Consider the following 15,906-nt stretch of genomic DNA (forward strand, 5'->3'; position numbering starts at 1 on the left):
GAAAAGCGGCATAAGCAAAGAGCTAGAAAATAGAGCCCACTTAAATGAGTTAACCACTAAAACACAAATAAATATATTAAACGTTATATAATAAGAGTCTCTTTGTGTCTCAAAGACTTTAGAAGCTGGATATTGCATATTTAGATTTAACTACACTTGTATCATAAAGGCAAAGACACAGATTGACTGACTTGTGATTCACTTAAGTAATTTCAGGTGATCTAGAGTTTTGGCTCTGAAATACTTATCATAAAAGCATCATCAAATTAAATAACCATAGAAAGGAGTATGTGAAACATACTGCAAGTTTCTCACCAAGTAGAAAAGATCCATACTAAGATGGCTCCCTTTGATATGAACATTTTTTAAAAATCAAGATGACTTCTGGTAGACGTGGCTTGGTCACTTCTTGCTTGGATGCATCTTCTCTGCTCCAAACACACACACACACACACACACACACACACACACACACACACAGATATGTATGAACATATCACCAACATACATATATATTCACACACACAGGTATGTATGTATGTACGTATCACCAACATACATATATATTCACACACACACACAAACGTGCGCGCGCACACACACACACACACACACACACACACACACACAGAAAGATACAGCTAGGCTCAAAAACAAGATTACCATTTCTGTGAAACAGAAAAACAGATACTCCAAGTGATAGTACAGGATGAAACTTCCTGGCATCCCTCTGCAATATACAGTTCTGTTTTGCATGTTTCGAACTTTACATAAATAGTATAAAACTGTATGTATTTTTATGCAGGTATCTGTTTTAAATTTTTAAAAAGTAGATTATTTTTTAGAACAATTTTAGATTTACAGAAAAACTGAGAAGGTAGTACAAAGAGTTCCCACATACCCCACACCCAGTCTCCCCTATAATTAACATCTTACATTGCTATGGTGCATTTGTTAAAATGAATGAATGAATATTGATACCTTATTATTAACCAAAGGCCATAGTTTATTTAGATTTCCTTAGTTTTTCCCTAATATCCTTTTCTTGTTTCAGGATTCCATCCAGGTTACCACAGTACATTTAGTTTTCATGTGTCTTTAGGCTCCTCTTGGTTGTGGCAGTTTCTCAGACTTCTTGTTTTTAATGATCTTGACAGTTTTGAGGAATCCTGGTCAGGTATTTTGTAGGATGGCCCACTACTATATATATATTTTTTTGGTGTTTTTCTCATGTTAGATTGGGGTTATGGATTATGAGAAGGAAGACCAGAGAGGAAAGTTCAATTTTGAACATATCACATCAAGTATGCATACTATCATCGTGATTAATGACTGTTGATGTTGGCCTTGAACAACTGGCTGAGGCAGTGTTTGTTAGGTTTCTACGCTGCAATATTAGTCTTTTTTTCTTGCCTTTCCATACTGTACTCTTTGGAAATAAGTCACTCAATACCTCAAAACTAAGAAGTGGAAAGTTATGCTCCCCCAGTTTGAGATGGAGCATCTATGTAAATTATTTAAAATTCTTCTGTGTGGGATATTTATCTTATCTCCCCCAGTTATTTGATTTACTCAATCATTTTATTATCAGTATGCAGTCATAGCTATTTATCCTATACTTCAGGTTATAATCCAATATTAATTCACCTAGTTTGTTGCACAAGTTGTTCCAGCTTTGGTCACTGGAACTCTTTCAGTTGGCTCTTGTGCTCCTTTGGCATATTCCCAACAATGTTTTTATGTTGTTGTTTTCAGCACTTTCTTACTTTCTGTCACTACAAAATGTTCAAGGCTCATCTTGTACATTTCCTGCCCCACTACTAGAATCAGTCATATCTCTAAGGAGTCCTGGTTCCTTTTACAAGAGAATGGTATTACAAACTAAGATTTGGGCACTGAACATGCTTGTTGCCAATGGAGTATCACTTCATTTAGACCCTCTCAGCTGACAGAGAAAAAATTATGCTTATACTAACCTGTGTATATATACATATCTATAAATATTTTATATATAATCATCTATATCTATACTAAGCTAAACATGATTTCATGCTGCTGTCTCCAACTCTAAACCATTATATGGATCATTCTAGCTTCTTTTCTTTGCTTGTCTGTGAATTCTACCAGTGAGAAACCTGGCTCCCACCACCTGCCATCCATTTACTTAATTGCTCCATTTCATTATACATGTGTATCAGTATCAGGATTGTTAACCAGTACCCTCATGAGACACAACCTTATTAACTAGGGTACAGTGATTATGTGCAACCTTATTAACTAGGGTACAGTGACTTCTGTTTTTAGTCTTCTAGACTCCACATATTTCCAAAGATACTTAAGTCAGCATCCTTCACCCACATACCTTCATTGAGGTTGCTTCATATATCTGTAAGATTGTCTTGTCATAGTCTTCATTCTTTCACAGGGTTCCCCAATCTCTCAAATGATTTTTTAAGATTTGTATACATTAAGGGTCACTCTTCATGCTGTACAGTTTTATGGGCTTTGACAAATGCATATCTTGCATCCACCATTACATTATCTTATAGAATAACTTTACTGCCTTAAAAATGCTGTGCTTCCCCTATTTCTCTCTTCTCCAACCCCCTGAACTCCTGGCAACCATTGGTCATTTACTATCTCTACATTTTTGTGTTTTCTGTAATGTCACATAATTGGAATCATACAGTACATAGTCTTTTAATACTGGCTTTCACTTATTAATATATTTATAGTTCCTCTGTGCCTTTCTGTGGCTTGTCAGCTCTCTTTATTGACGAATTATATCCCACTGTATAGATGCAGCACAGGTGAATGTATCCATTCATCTACTGAAGGACATTCTAATTGCTTCCAGTTTTTGGCAATTATGAGTAAAACTGATAAACATTCACATGCTGGTTTTTGTATAAATATAGGTTTTCAAATCAATTGGGTAAATAACAGCGTAATTACTGGATTATACGGTAAAACAATGTTTAGCTTTGTGAGACTGCTGAACTGACTTCAAAGAAGTCGTAACATTTTCTATTCTCACCAGCAATGAGTAGGAGTTCCTGTTGCTCATCATCCTCAATAGCATTTAGTATTGTGAATTTTAGCCATTCTAATAGGTGTGTAATGGCATCTCACTGTTTTATTTTGCAATTCCCTGATGACAGCGATGATGAGCTGCTTTTCATATGCTAATTTGACATGTATATAACTTCTTTGGTGAGGCGACTGTTCTTACATTTTGCCCATGTTTTAATTGGGTTGTTTGTTTCACTACTGTTGACTTCCATGTCTTTGTGAAAAAGACAAAGTGTCTCAAAGACATGTCTTTGTATTTTGGATGAAAGTCCTTTATTAGAAATGTTTTACAAATATTTTCTTCTAGTCTGTGGCTTGGCTTTTGATTTTCTTAAAAGTGTCTTTCACAAAACAGAAGTTTATAAATTTAATAAAGTCTGATTTATCAATTTTTTTCTTTCACAAATTATGCTTTTGGTGTTGTGTCTATAGATGCATCACCAAACACAAGGTCATTTAGATTTTCTATTTTCTTCTATAAGTGTTATAGTACTGTGCTTTACATTAGGTCTATGACCTATTTTGAGGTCATTTTTTGAGACCTCATTTTTGAGATCTCATTTTGAGATCTGTGTTTAGATTCCTATTTTGCATGTAGATAACCAGTTTGTTGTTTTAGCATAATTTGTTGAAAAGACTACCCTTTCTTCATTGAACTGCCTTTGCTCCCTTGTCAAAGATTAGTTCATTATATTTGTGTGAGTCTATTTCTGGAGTCTCTATTCTGCTCAATTGATCTATGTCTTTTTTTCACCAACACCACCCTTTTTGATTATAGTAAATCTCAAACATGGAGTATTAGTCCTCCAACTTTGCTCTTCTTCAGCATTATGTTGGATATTCTGGGTCTTTTGTCTTTCCACATAAACTTATAATCAGTTGATCTATATCTACAAAATAGCTTGCCAGGATTTTGTTGGGATTGTGTGGAATCTACATATCAATTTGGGTACAACTGACTTCTTAACAGTGTTAAGTCTTGCAATCCATGAACATAAATATCGCTGCATTTATCATCTTCTTTAATTTTTCATCAGAGTTTTATAGTTTTCTGTACATAGATCCTGTACATATTCTGTTAGATTTATACATAAGTATTTTACTTTTTGTGGTGCTTTTGTAAATAGCATTGAGTTTTAAATTTAAATTTCAATTGTTCATTTCTCGGTGTACAGAAAAGCAATTGGCTTTTGCATATAAACCTTGTATCCTCCAACCTTGCTATATTGCATTTATTAGTTCCCATAGTTCTTTCACATTGTTGTTATTGATTCTTCGGAATTTTCTACATAGACATACATGTCATCTGTGAAAAAAGACAATTTTTTTTTCTTCTCAATCTGTGTGCTGTTTCTTTTCTTATTGCACTAGTTAGCATTTCTAGTACAATACTGAAAAGAAGCAGGGAGAGGGTACATCTTTGTCTTATTCCTGATCAAAGGGGAAAGCACCCAGTTCCCCACCATTAAGTATGTTAGCTGTAGGGTTTTGTAGATATTCTTAAGGAGGTTGAGGGTGTTTCTTTCTATTCCTAGTTTGCTGAGAGTTTTTGTCATGAATGAGTTTTCATTTTGTCAAATGCCTTTTCTACATCAATTGAAATAATTATATAATTTTTCTTTAGTTTGTTGATGTGGTAGATTATATTAATTGATTTTCAAATGTTGAATCAGCCATAGACACCTCGAATAAATCTTGCTTGATCATGAAATATAATTATTTTTATACCTGTTGGATTTCATTTCCAAATATTTTAATTTTTCAATCAAACTATTTTTATTTTCCTAAAATTTAAGATTTTTCTCTGTGCTCTGACAGACACTGATCTGTAGTTTTGCTTTATTTAATGATTTTATCTGGTTTGGGTATTAAGCTAAGGCTGGTTTCATAAAATGAGTTAGAAAGTTTCTATTTTGTGGAAAAGATTATAGAGAATGGGTATCATTTTATATGATTCCATTTTCACCCCTTTTGGCATATCAATTATATTTCATTTTATAATTTTTTAGTGGTTGCCTAAGAGTTTACAATACTCATTTATGACTAATCTAAGCCCACTCTCAAATAACATCATACCACTTCACAGGTAGTGCAGGTAACTTATAATAGTTATATACACCAAATACTAATTCTTCCCTCCTATTCCTTATAACATTCCTGCCTTATAACATTCATTTATCAATATGCTATAATTACCTAACACATTACTTTGAATAGTTATCTTTTAGATCACTTAAAAATAAGAAAATAAAAGATTTCATTTTACCTTCACGTATTCCTTCTCCTATGCTCTTCTTTTCTTTATAGAGATCTGATTTTCTGGCCTATATCATTTTCCTTCTCTCTGGAAAAACTTAAAAAAATTTTTTTTTTCTCACAAGACAGATTTACTGCTGACAAATTCCCTCAGTTTTTGTTTGTCTGAGAAAGTATTTTTTGGTTAACTTTAGAAGGATTGTTTTGCTGTATACAGATTTCTAGATGGGTGTTTTTTTCCTTCAATACTTTAAATATTTCACTTTTCTCTTCTTGCGTGTCTGATTTCTGATGAGAGATCCAATGTAATTCTTATTGTTCCTCTATAGGTAAAGTGTTTCCTCTGGGTGTTTTCAAGATTTTCTCTTTGGATCAGTATTCTGTGTTTGAACATGATACACTTAGTCTGGGGTTATTTATCCTGATTGATATTGTCTTCCCAGATCCTGAATCTGTGGTCCCGTGTCTACCATTAATTTTGGAAACTTCTCAGCCATTCCTACTTCAGCTATCTCTTCTGCTCCTTTTCTTTATTCTCCTTCTGGTATTCCAATCACATGTATGTTATACCTTTTGAAATTGTCCATAGCTCTTGGATATTATTTTCAATTTTTTTACAGTTCTTTTTCTCTTTGCATTTCAGTTTGGAAGGTTTTTATTGACATGTCTTCAAGCATATGGATTCTTTCCTTGGCCACTTCCAGTCCACTGATGAATCTATCAAAAGCATTTCTTTTTAGTGTTTCTGATTTCTTGCATCTCCTTCTGATTCTGAGTTTCTATCTGCTTACACTACCCATCTGTTCTTGCATATTGTTTATTTTCTCTAATAGATTCTTTAGCATATTAATCATAGTTATTTTAAATTTAAGTTAAATTTAAATATTATCATATAATTCTAAAACTTGCATATCTGAGTTTGGTTCTGATGTTTGCTTGGTCTCTTCAGACTGGCTTTTCTTTTAGCATGCCTTGCCATTTTTTTTGTTGAAAACTGGACATGATTTCTAAGTTAAGAGGAGTTAAGGTAAACAGACCATTAGTACAGGTTTTATGTTAATCTGGCAAGGAGTTGATGGTGTTTAGTGTTTACTCTAGCTGTAGGTGTCAGAGGTTTCAATTTCCCCTAATGTTCTTGCTTTTTCTCCCCTATTTTCTTTCAGATTCCCTAATACCTCCTTAAATGGAGTCTGAATCTTGCAAGTCTTTCAGCTGTAGTCCATAGTTATTATATTGAAGCCCCATTGATCTGTGGGGCAGGGAGAAACATTCTGTAATCACATAATTAAGTCTCAAGTCTTTTAGCATGTCTGTGTCCCCAGCCTGTAACCTTCACAAGTGTCTTCTAGTCCCCCCCCCCCCCCCCCAACTTAGATGAGACAGGAAGGTTAGAGGCCTCAGGAGTTGGATAATTTCCCTTCTCCCAGGCTGGAGAAGGCTTTGGTAAAGATGTTTCACTTGCTGGGTATCCCTTTGTTAGGTAGAAGCTCTGGGTAGATTTCAAAATGATTACTTTTCCCTTCCTCATGCCAGGAACAGGAGATTGTTTCTTGGCCCTTCCCCTTGAGAACTTAATGGAGTTCCTGGAGGTAAAAATCATGAAAATATGAGGGCCTTCATAGACTGAGGCCCCTAGAGTTTGTCACTCAAACAATCTACACCCTGCTTCCAGCAGTTTGTCAAAGTTACTGCGTAAGTGTCCGTACCAGTTTATGGCTACAGTGCTTTCTGCTCCTGAAAAGCAGATCTGGGCTGTGATTCTCTGTAATTGCCTGTCTTTCCAGACTTGGGGGTTGCAATTTGCTCTGTGACTTCAATTCTCTGATGGGTCCAAGAAAAGTCATTGCTGTTTTATTTGTTCAGCTGTTTTTCTTGTTGTAAGACATGAATGATAACTTCCAAGCACTTTACACATTGGCGCTAAAACCAGAAGTCTGCAAGTAGCTTTTTTCATTCAACATTATGTTTGTGAGTTTCATGTATATTGATACCTGTAATTCTATTTTATTCATTTTCTATACTGTACAATATTCTATTTTATGAATATAGCATGCTTTATCCATTCTCCTGCTGATGAACAAGTGTGCTGTTTATAAACTGTGCTATGATGAATATCTTTATAACATCTAATGTTCACATGTAAGAGTTCCTCTAAGATAGATACCTAGGAGTGGAATTGCTGACTTATAGTGTATGAGCATCTTCTATTTTACTAGATATTGCTACAGAGTTCATAAAAGCGATTGCCCTCATTTATATTCATTCATTGGCACTGTCAGGCCTTTAAATGTATACCAACTTCCTGGGTGTTAAATGGTTTCTCACTGTAGTTTTATTTTACATTTCTTTGATTACTTATTTTTTTTTTTATTTAAAAAAAATTTTTTTTTCAACGTTTATTTATTTTTGGGACAGAGAGAGACAGAGCATGAACGGGGGAGGGGCAGAGAGAGAGGGAGACACAGAATCAGAAACAGGCTCCAGGCTCTGAGCCATCAGCCCAGAGCCTGACGCGGGGCTCGAACTCACAGACCGCGAGATCGTGACCCGGCTGAAGTCGGACGCTTAACCGACTGCGCCACCCAGACGCCCCTCTTTGATTACTTATTATTAAGATTTTGTAATTAATTGGTTATTCATGTTTTCTCTTCTGTGAGTTTCTTGTTCATATCTTTTGGCCATTTTCATTGGGTTGTTTGTGTACTTTTTGTTGGTTTTGTAGGGAAGGATTTCCTTGAAATGACTCAAAAAGTACAAACCATCAAATAAAATACTGATGATCTGATTACATTAAAATGAAAGATTTCTGGTTAACAAAAGATATCAGAAATAACGTTTAAAAGATAAGCCCCCCCACTGGAAGAATATATTTGCTAAATAAGCAACATGTGTTTATATCCAGAATTTAAAAATAATTTCTGTAAATAATATGAAAAACTAGGCAATCAAATAGTGGGGAAAGAAATAGAACAGGCAATGCACAGAAGGTTGCTGAAAGGCTAATAAACGTATGATTACAAGCATAACTTCATCGGAAATCAGAAACCTGCAAATGAAGTCAATGAGATACCTTCAAACATTTTAGACTGGCAAAAATGAAAAGTCCAACACTAAAGAGTCTTGGCAAGGATATGAAAGAGATTTTGAAACCCTGCTCATGGAGTTGAATATATACATACCCTATATCACAGTAATTCCACTCCTAGGAATGTAATACAGAACAGTGATTCTTAAAATGTCACTCTCAGACCAGTAGCATCAGCACCTCATGGGAGCTTGTTGGAAATGCAAACTCTCAGGCCCTTCCAGGTGATTCTGGTCCATACTAACATTTAAGAATCACTGCAATAGAGCAATATTTTTCCAACTTTTTTGACTAGATCCATAAGAAGAAATGCATTTTACATTCTGGCACACATATATACCACACACACACACACACACACACACACACCCAAACCAAAAGCTTCCAGAAACAGTCAACACCCTTACTCTACAGAATGTACTTTGATATTTTCTATTCTATTCTATTTTGTTTCATTAGAAAAATTGCTTGTTGTGACCTACAATTGTAACCACAAGTTTGAAAAACTGTCCTAGAGAAACTCTTGTATATATGCAACACGAGATACGTACAATGTTTGTTGCAGAATGGTCTGTAATAGCAAAAAGAAAAAGAAAATATCTTCAGGAGAATGGATAAATGAATTATAGTGTATTTCTACAATGCAATACTCCATAGTTCCTTATATTATTAAAATAAGTTTCAAAAACATTATGTATATTGAATCAAAAAAGCAAGTTGTAGAAGAATATGTCGAGTATGACATCATCTATATAGTTTTAAAATATGTAAAGTTATATTTTGTTTATGAATATATAAATATGTAGCAAAAATATAAAAACATGCATCAGGATGATAAACAGCAAATTCAGGATAGTAGTTACCTCTGGAGTGGAGACAGGGAAATGGGATTGGTGAGGGATACCTGGAAGTCTTCAGGTGTGTCTGTAAGGCTCTATTTTTCTAACAAGCAAATAGGGAAACTATGAAGAACTGGTTAAGATGGCTGGCTAGGTATGAGGGTTTTTGTTATATTATTCTTTAAATTTTTGTATATTAGTAATATTTTATAATAAAAAACACAAATCAAGCTGTCCTTGAACAGCAAGAATATATTAGAAATGCAGTCATTCAGAAAAAACTGCTTTAATATCCCTCATCTACAATGTCTTTTTTAAAAATTCAGGGACAGCCAGAAGCTAACATTATTTTTTTTGGTTTTGTTTTTTAAATTAAACACAGCCAAGTATATGCTCCAGGGGCTTGTGTTGCCTCTTTGGGCGACATAACAAAGTTTTCCATTCTGGATGTTAACATATACCAATAATGTGAAATAATGATGTGATCAATAAAACAAGGTTTACAATTCTTATATATTTGTCAATTTCTCAAGCCTTAGAGGCCTTGTACTTTCACTTTGCTGCTTAGCTATTAGCAGTTTCAAGTCATATGTCATATGAAAGCCAGATGGAGCATTCTAAAGAAAAAAAACTCATGCAATAACACTAAACCCTACTCACAACCAGGTGGCCAATTATTTATTGACTAATTTCAGAGGCACCATGGTTACCTGATATGGTGGTCTTAGGAATACTACTTGATTTATTACTAGCCTAGGAAACTGGAGGTTACTTTCCCTTCAATTCAGGGCCTCTAGTGGGTATGGACTAGAGTCTCATCAAGATTTCTTTAAAATTCTAAGGATAGCTTAGGACCTCAGGAAACCACAATGAACATCAGAGGAAATATGCTATTTATATAGTATGAAGAGAATTAATAGTCAAAGTCAAGGAAAAACACAATCACTATGCCTATGTCACGATTCCTTGGTATAATCAAAGCTAATTTAAAAGTATTAATTTAGGTAGAGGTAAAGAAAAATTAAAACAACCCATGTTTTTTTTCTTGGTTTGGCCTATACCTTGTTTGGCTCCCCTGGATTATATGAAGAAAACATAGGAATTTTTCGGATCTCTTCCTCTGACAAACGATTTCTCTGGATCTCATCTTCTGGGACAAATTCTATTGGCTGCGTCAGCTTCTTAGGCCCAGTCCAACACTGCTCAGGTGAATTATCAAAAACTTTTGCCACATGGAGACTGGGACCTTTACCCTGTGCTGCCTGTTTTCCCTTGTCCTGGAGTAATGACGGGTTCTCAGCTGTGCCACTATCTCCCACTGATGTAGCTGAGACCAGTGAGTGGGAAGCAAAGGGTTCACCTCTCATAAGTTGGAACTCTTCAAGACGTTTTTTCATTATCATCTCTTGGTAAAAACTTTCCAGGTTGTTCATGGGATCACCTTTGTTCTTCTTTTGGGGTTCATCTAGATCAAGACAAAGAGATAGGGAAGTTCTACAAAGCCTACCAATAAAACTTTTGACAAATAAATAAAAATTAAATCTTGGGTTTCAGATATAGAAACTCTGTTGGGGTAAGTGATTACAACCTTTGACAAATGACAGTAGTATATAGTTGGTTTAATGCAGTGTATCTCAAACAAGGGTGGAACTATGGTGAGGCAAGTGAGGTCCCTCGGGTGCAAAATCTAAGGAGGTGCTCACTCTGAGTCATGCAAGTACATGCACCTAACTGATAAGGACATTAAAAATGTAACCAGTGTGGCATTATCCCACTCCACAGAATAATTCCTTAGTATTATCTACAATGGAGTTCATATTCAAGTGGCTCTGATTCTCTCAAAGTTATCTTTTTACACTTGGCCGTTCAATGCAGAATCTAAACCAGGCTTTGGCTGTTATAACTCTTAAGTCTGTTCTATTTTAAAACAGTGCCCCTTCATTTACACCCCTCCAGCTCATTTTTTCCACATCCCATTGAATTATTGGAGGAACCACATCATTTGTCCAGAGAACAAATGAAATTTGACTTATTGCTCCTCATGTTATTGTTTCACTTGTTCCTTAATCCCCTCTATTTCTTACAAACTGGCAGTTAAATCTAGAGCTACGCTAAGACAATAGTCATTGGCCACACAAATCTATTTAATGTTTTAAATGTCAGCTCCCCAGTTAACTAGTCACATTTCAAATGCTTGAGAGACATATGTAGCTAGTGGATACCATGAATGGCAGAATAGATAGAAACCATTTACATCATTGTGGAACACTGCATTAAGATAGTGCTGACCTAGAGATGTGATTAGATTTACGCTCAATATTTTAGGCAACGATCCTCCACAGATAGATGTATACTTCCTATTATGTCATGTCATAGGGCACATGTTTGGTGGTCCCACTTTAATGTTGCTAAAGTTGATCAGCAGATTCAGACAGTGTTAGTCTGATCCCTCCACTGTGAAGTCTTCCCATTCACCTAATGGGATTTGCATCTATGGATGACCATTGCCTAGATCTATTAATTTATTAAGAGTTGCAAAATGGAACTCCCCTAATTATATTATTTATTTTGTGTTTATTAATTCTATTATTTCTGTTGTATTTATTATCTGGAATCCTATAATGAACTTACCGTCAATTATTTGGTTTTCCCATATACAGTTTATACAGGAAAGGCAGGACAAATGCTTGATTTTTTTCCCAGTATTTACCAACTATGAGAGTAATGACTTGGTACCTTAGAAATGTCCAATGGTAACCTGATTATTTTTAGTATAATCATGAGACCATTTTCATATGTTTGATTGTGTTTCAATTAAATGTAGTCTTTATTCTTTTTGGTGGTCAAATTATCTCACTTGGGACCAGTAAGTCCCTTCAAATTGGCTCCTGTGTTGCTTTCCATTTTTTTGGCACAGCAAGGTGTTACAAATTCATTTTGAATATTCCCTGACTCAAACCTAGATTATCTCTCCAAGGACCCTGGGTCCTTTTAATGGGGAATAGTATTTAGAAACCACAATGTGTTGTCAGGTGTGTTCACAGATGTTGAGTTGTTGCTTCTAGGCCTTTTCACTGGACAACGCTAGGAAATTCTTTTAAAAGAAAAATAAATCATGAGCTCATACTGGTACGTCCACTTTAAATGTAATATTCAAGGTTTTTACTCAAACTTCTTGGTTTTTATAGAATTTTAAAATGTCAATAACAATACTAATACAACTATCAATAATAAAACCACTGAATACAGTTTTAGGAATGAATACATGTACAAATGTTGTGTTAAAGTCACTTTACATAACTGCTTTCTCTGTATGGTTATGCTACCAACTTTATTTATAGTTAGGTTCATTTGCTTCAAGTTATTTATGAACTTTCGGAATTGATTTTTTCTATTTTTTATTAGTTTTTTAAATTATGCAGAACACTATATGAGTCTAAGGTGAAAACTGTGTAATACATACAGTACCTTCACAGAAGCCTCAACTCTATCTCTGTTCCCTTCATCCCATTCCTTTTGTTTTCCATAAATAATAATTTTTATTAGGTTTTGACATTATGATTCCATTGTTTCTTTTTTAAATGTTTATTTATTTATATTTTTGAGAGAGAGAGTGAGAGAACACGCATGCGACTTGGGGAGGGGCAGAGAGAGAGGGAGAGAGAGAATCCCAAGCGGGCTCTGTAGTGTCAGCACAGAGCCCTATGTGGGGCTTGATCTCCTGAACCATGAGATCATGACCCAAGCCAAAATCAAGAGTCGGACACTCAGATGCTCAACCAACTGAGTCTCTAGGAGCTAGGTTTCTTTTTTGTTTTTGTTTTTGAAAATATAAGCAAATAGGTGCACACACACAACACATATATATGTGTATAATTCATTAGTTACACCCCTCTTCTACATACAAGGTAACTTACTATAAACGTTGTTCTACAACTTTCTTTTTTGCACTTAGCCATATATCCTGGAAATAACTATATTAATGTGTAGAGCTCTTCTCCTTCCTCTTGATAACTGCACAGTACTCTACTGTGTGGATGTACTAGTTTATTCAACTACTCCTCTACTGATGCACATTAGTGTTGTATCCAGTCTTTTTTGCTTATATGAATAATGTCCTGACAAACAGCCTTGTGCATACAGGATTTTGTATTTTTCCAGTATATCTTTGAAATAGATTATAAGAGGTGGCATTGCTGAGACAAAGGGTAAATGTGTATGTACTTTTTCCATATATTGCTAAATTCCACTCTGTAGGAGTTGTACTATTCTGCCTTTCCACCAGCAGGGTATAAGAATATTTAGAAAAGGATTTCTTAAGATGCCAAAAGCACTAACCATTAAAGAAAATATTAGCAAACTCAACTATATTACAATTTAAAACTTTTGTTCATTAAAAAAATCATAAAGAGAGAAAAGTCATAGAATGGGACGAGATGTTTGCTGCACAAATAACTGGTAAATAACCATTAAGGAAAGGGGCAGGTGATTGAAAAAAAAAGCCTCACAAAAGAGGAGACATACATGACTGACAAATATATGCAAAAATGCTCAATGATATTAGAATTCAGAGAAATGCTAATTAAGAAGGTAATGGGATACTAATAGAAAACTGCCATGTTGGCAAAAAATTAAAAAGAATACCAATATCACAGGTCAGTGAAATTGTAGAGCAAATAGAAACCTCCTACATTGCTGGTAGGAATGTGCACCCATAGGGCAAATCACTATAACATTATCTACCAATGTTAAATATATGCTCATAATATGACAATTTCCATGCTTACATATATACCCTAGAAAAATTTAGATATATGTGTACCAGGATACAATAGTAATAATGTTTAGATCAGTGCTATTTATAATAGCTTTAAACTGGCAAAAATGTAAATGTCCATCTAAGAATCAATTATAAAATTGTAGTCAGTTTATATTATGAAATAATACATCCTAACGAAAGTGGAGAAATTTCAGCTACATATGACCAAGTGGATAAATATTCTAATGTATACATTCAGAAATATATATTTAGTGACTATTATGATTCAGGTAGGTTCTTGGGGTATATCTATATAAAATAAAGATCCCTATCTTTATGGAGCTCAGTGAATTATATAGAATGTTAGAAGGTTATGAGTGCTGTGAAAAAAATACAGCAGCATAATGGGTGACTGGAAGTGCTAGGGGGTGGTAGTAGTGGTAGTTGCAATTTTAATGTTAGTCTTGATAAGTCTCATTGAAAAAGTGACATTTGAGAGATATGACTTAAAGAAAGTATGGGAAACTATCATGCTGATATTAGAATAAGGGCTCCAAAGTGAGGAACATGTCTCAAAAAAATGATAAAGTCTGAAATCATACAAACTATTTATCTGACCACAATGGAATCAGATTAGACATCCACTGCTGGAAGAAATCTGAGAAAACACAAATATTTAGAAATTAAACAGCACAATTCTAAATACCTCATAGGTCAAAAACTTACAAAGGAAATTTTAAAAATATTTTGAACTAAATGAAAACACCATAATCTAAATTTATCGATGCAGCTAAAACAATGCTGAGAGAGAAATCTGTAGCTTTAAACACCTATATCAGAAAAGAAGAATGTTTTCAAACCTATAATCTGAGCTTCCAAACTTAGGAAACTAGAAAAAGAGCAAACTAAACACAAAGCAAGGAAAAAGAAGAAAATAATAAAGATCAGGGTATAAATTAGTGTTAATAGAAAACAACAAAAAAAAAAAAAAAAAGAAGAGAAAATCAATGAAACCAAAAGCTGATTCTTTGAAAACTTTAACAAAATGGCAAACCCTTAGCTAGGGCAACCAAGAAAATAAAAGACAGAAATTACTAACATCAAGAATTAAAGATGAGGCATAATTACTGACCCTATAGAAATGGAAACGAGTATAAGGGAATATTATAAATAACTTTAGGCCAACAAATTAGAAAGCTTAAATGAATGGACAAACTCATAGAAAGATGCAAATTAACAAGCAGACACAAAAATAAAGAGAATAGCTGAATAAACTCATAATAAGTAAATTGGTTGAATTAGTAATCAACAATCTGCTCACAAAGAAAAGTCCACGTCAAGATGTCTTCATTTAATGTCTACCAAATATTTAAAGAAATAATACCAATCACACACAAACACTCTCAGAAAACAGAGCAGGGAATCTTTTCCAACTTATTCTATGATGTCAGTACTATACTGAAACCAAAGCTAAACAAAAACTTCACAAGCAAAGAAAACCACAGATAAATATCCCTCACGGACACAAAAATCCTTAACAAAATATTAGCAAGCCTAATCCAGCAACATATAGAAATGATTATATACGCATAAGTAGAATTTGTCCCAGAAATGAAAGATAGGTTTAGCATCTAAAAAAAAAGCAATGAATACATCCTATTAATAGATATAAACATTGGGGCGCCTGGGTGGCTCAGTCGGTTAAGCGGCTGACTTTGGCTCAGGTCATGATTTCGCGGTCCGTGAGTCTGAGCCCCGTGTCGGGCTCTGTGCTGACAGCTCAGAGCCTGGAGCCTGTTTCGGATTCTGTGTCTCCCTCTCTCTGACCCTCCCCCGTTCATGGTCTGTCTCTCTCTGTCTCAAAAATAAATAAACGTTAAAAAAAATAGATATAA

The 15,906-nt window shown here is 34.6% G+C and overlaps 1 protein-coding gene across 6 annotated transcripts in view; it reads right to left on the minus strand.

The window, feature by feature from the left end:
- The window catches only part of RBM41 (RNA binding motif protein 41), a 65,535-nt gene that overhangs the window by 14,505 nt on the left and 35,124 nt on the right, over positions 1-15,906 (minus strand). For all 6 annotated transcript variants that reach the window (XM_043571094.1, XM_043571095.1, XM_043571092.1 and 3 more), the window contains exon 5: positions 10,314-10,717. In XM_043571094.1, the coding sequence (XP_043427029.1) occupies positions 10,314-10,717 (404 nt within the window). The remainder of the gene's footprint in view (positions 1-10,313; positions 10,718-15,906) is intronic.

This window comes from Prionailurus bengalensis, chromosome X, assembly GCF_016509475.1.
Source record: "Prionailurus bengalensis isolate Pbe53 chromosome X, Fcat_Pben_1.1_paternal_pri, whole genome shotgun sequence".
Taxonomy (NCBI): domain Eukaryota; kingdom Metazoa; phylum Chordata; class Mammalia; order Carnivora; family Felidae; genus Prionailurus; species Prionailurus bengalensis.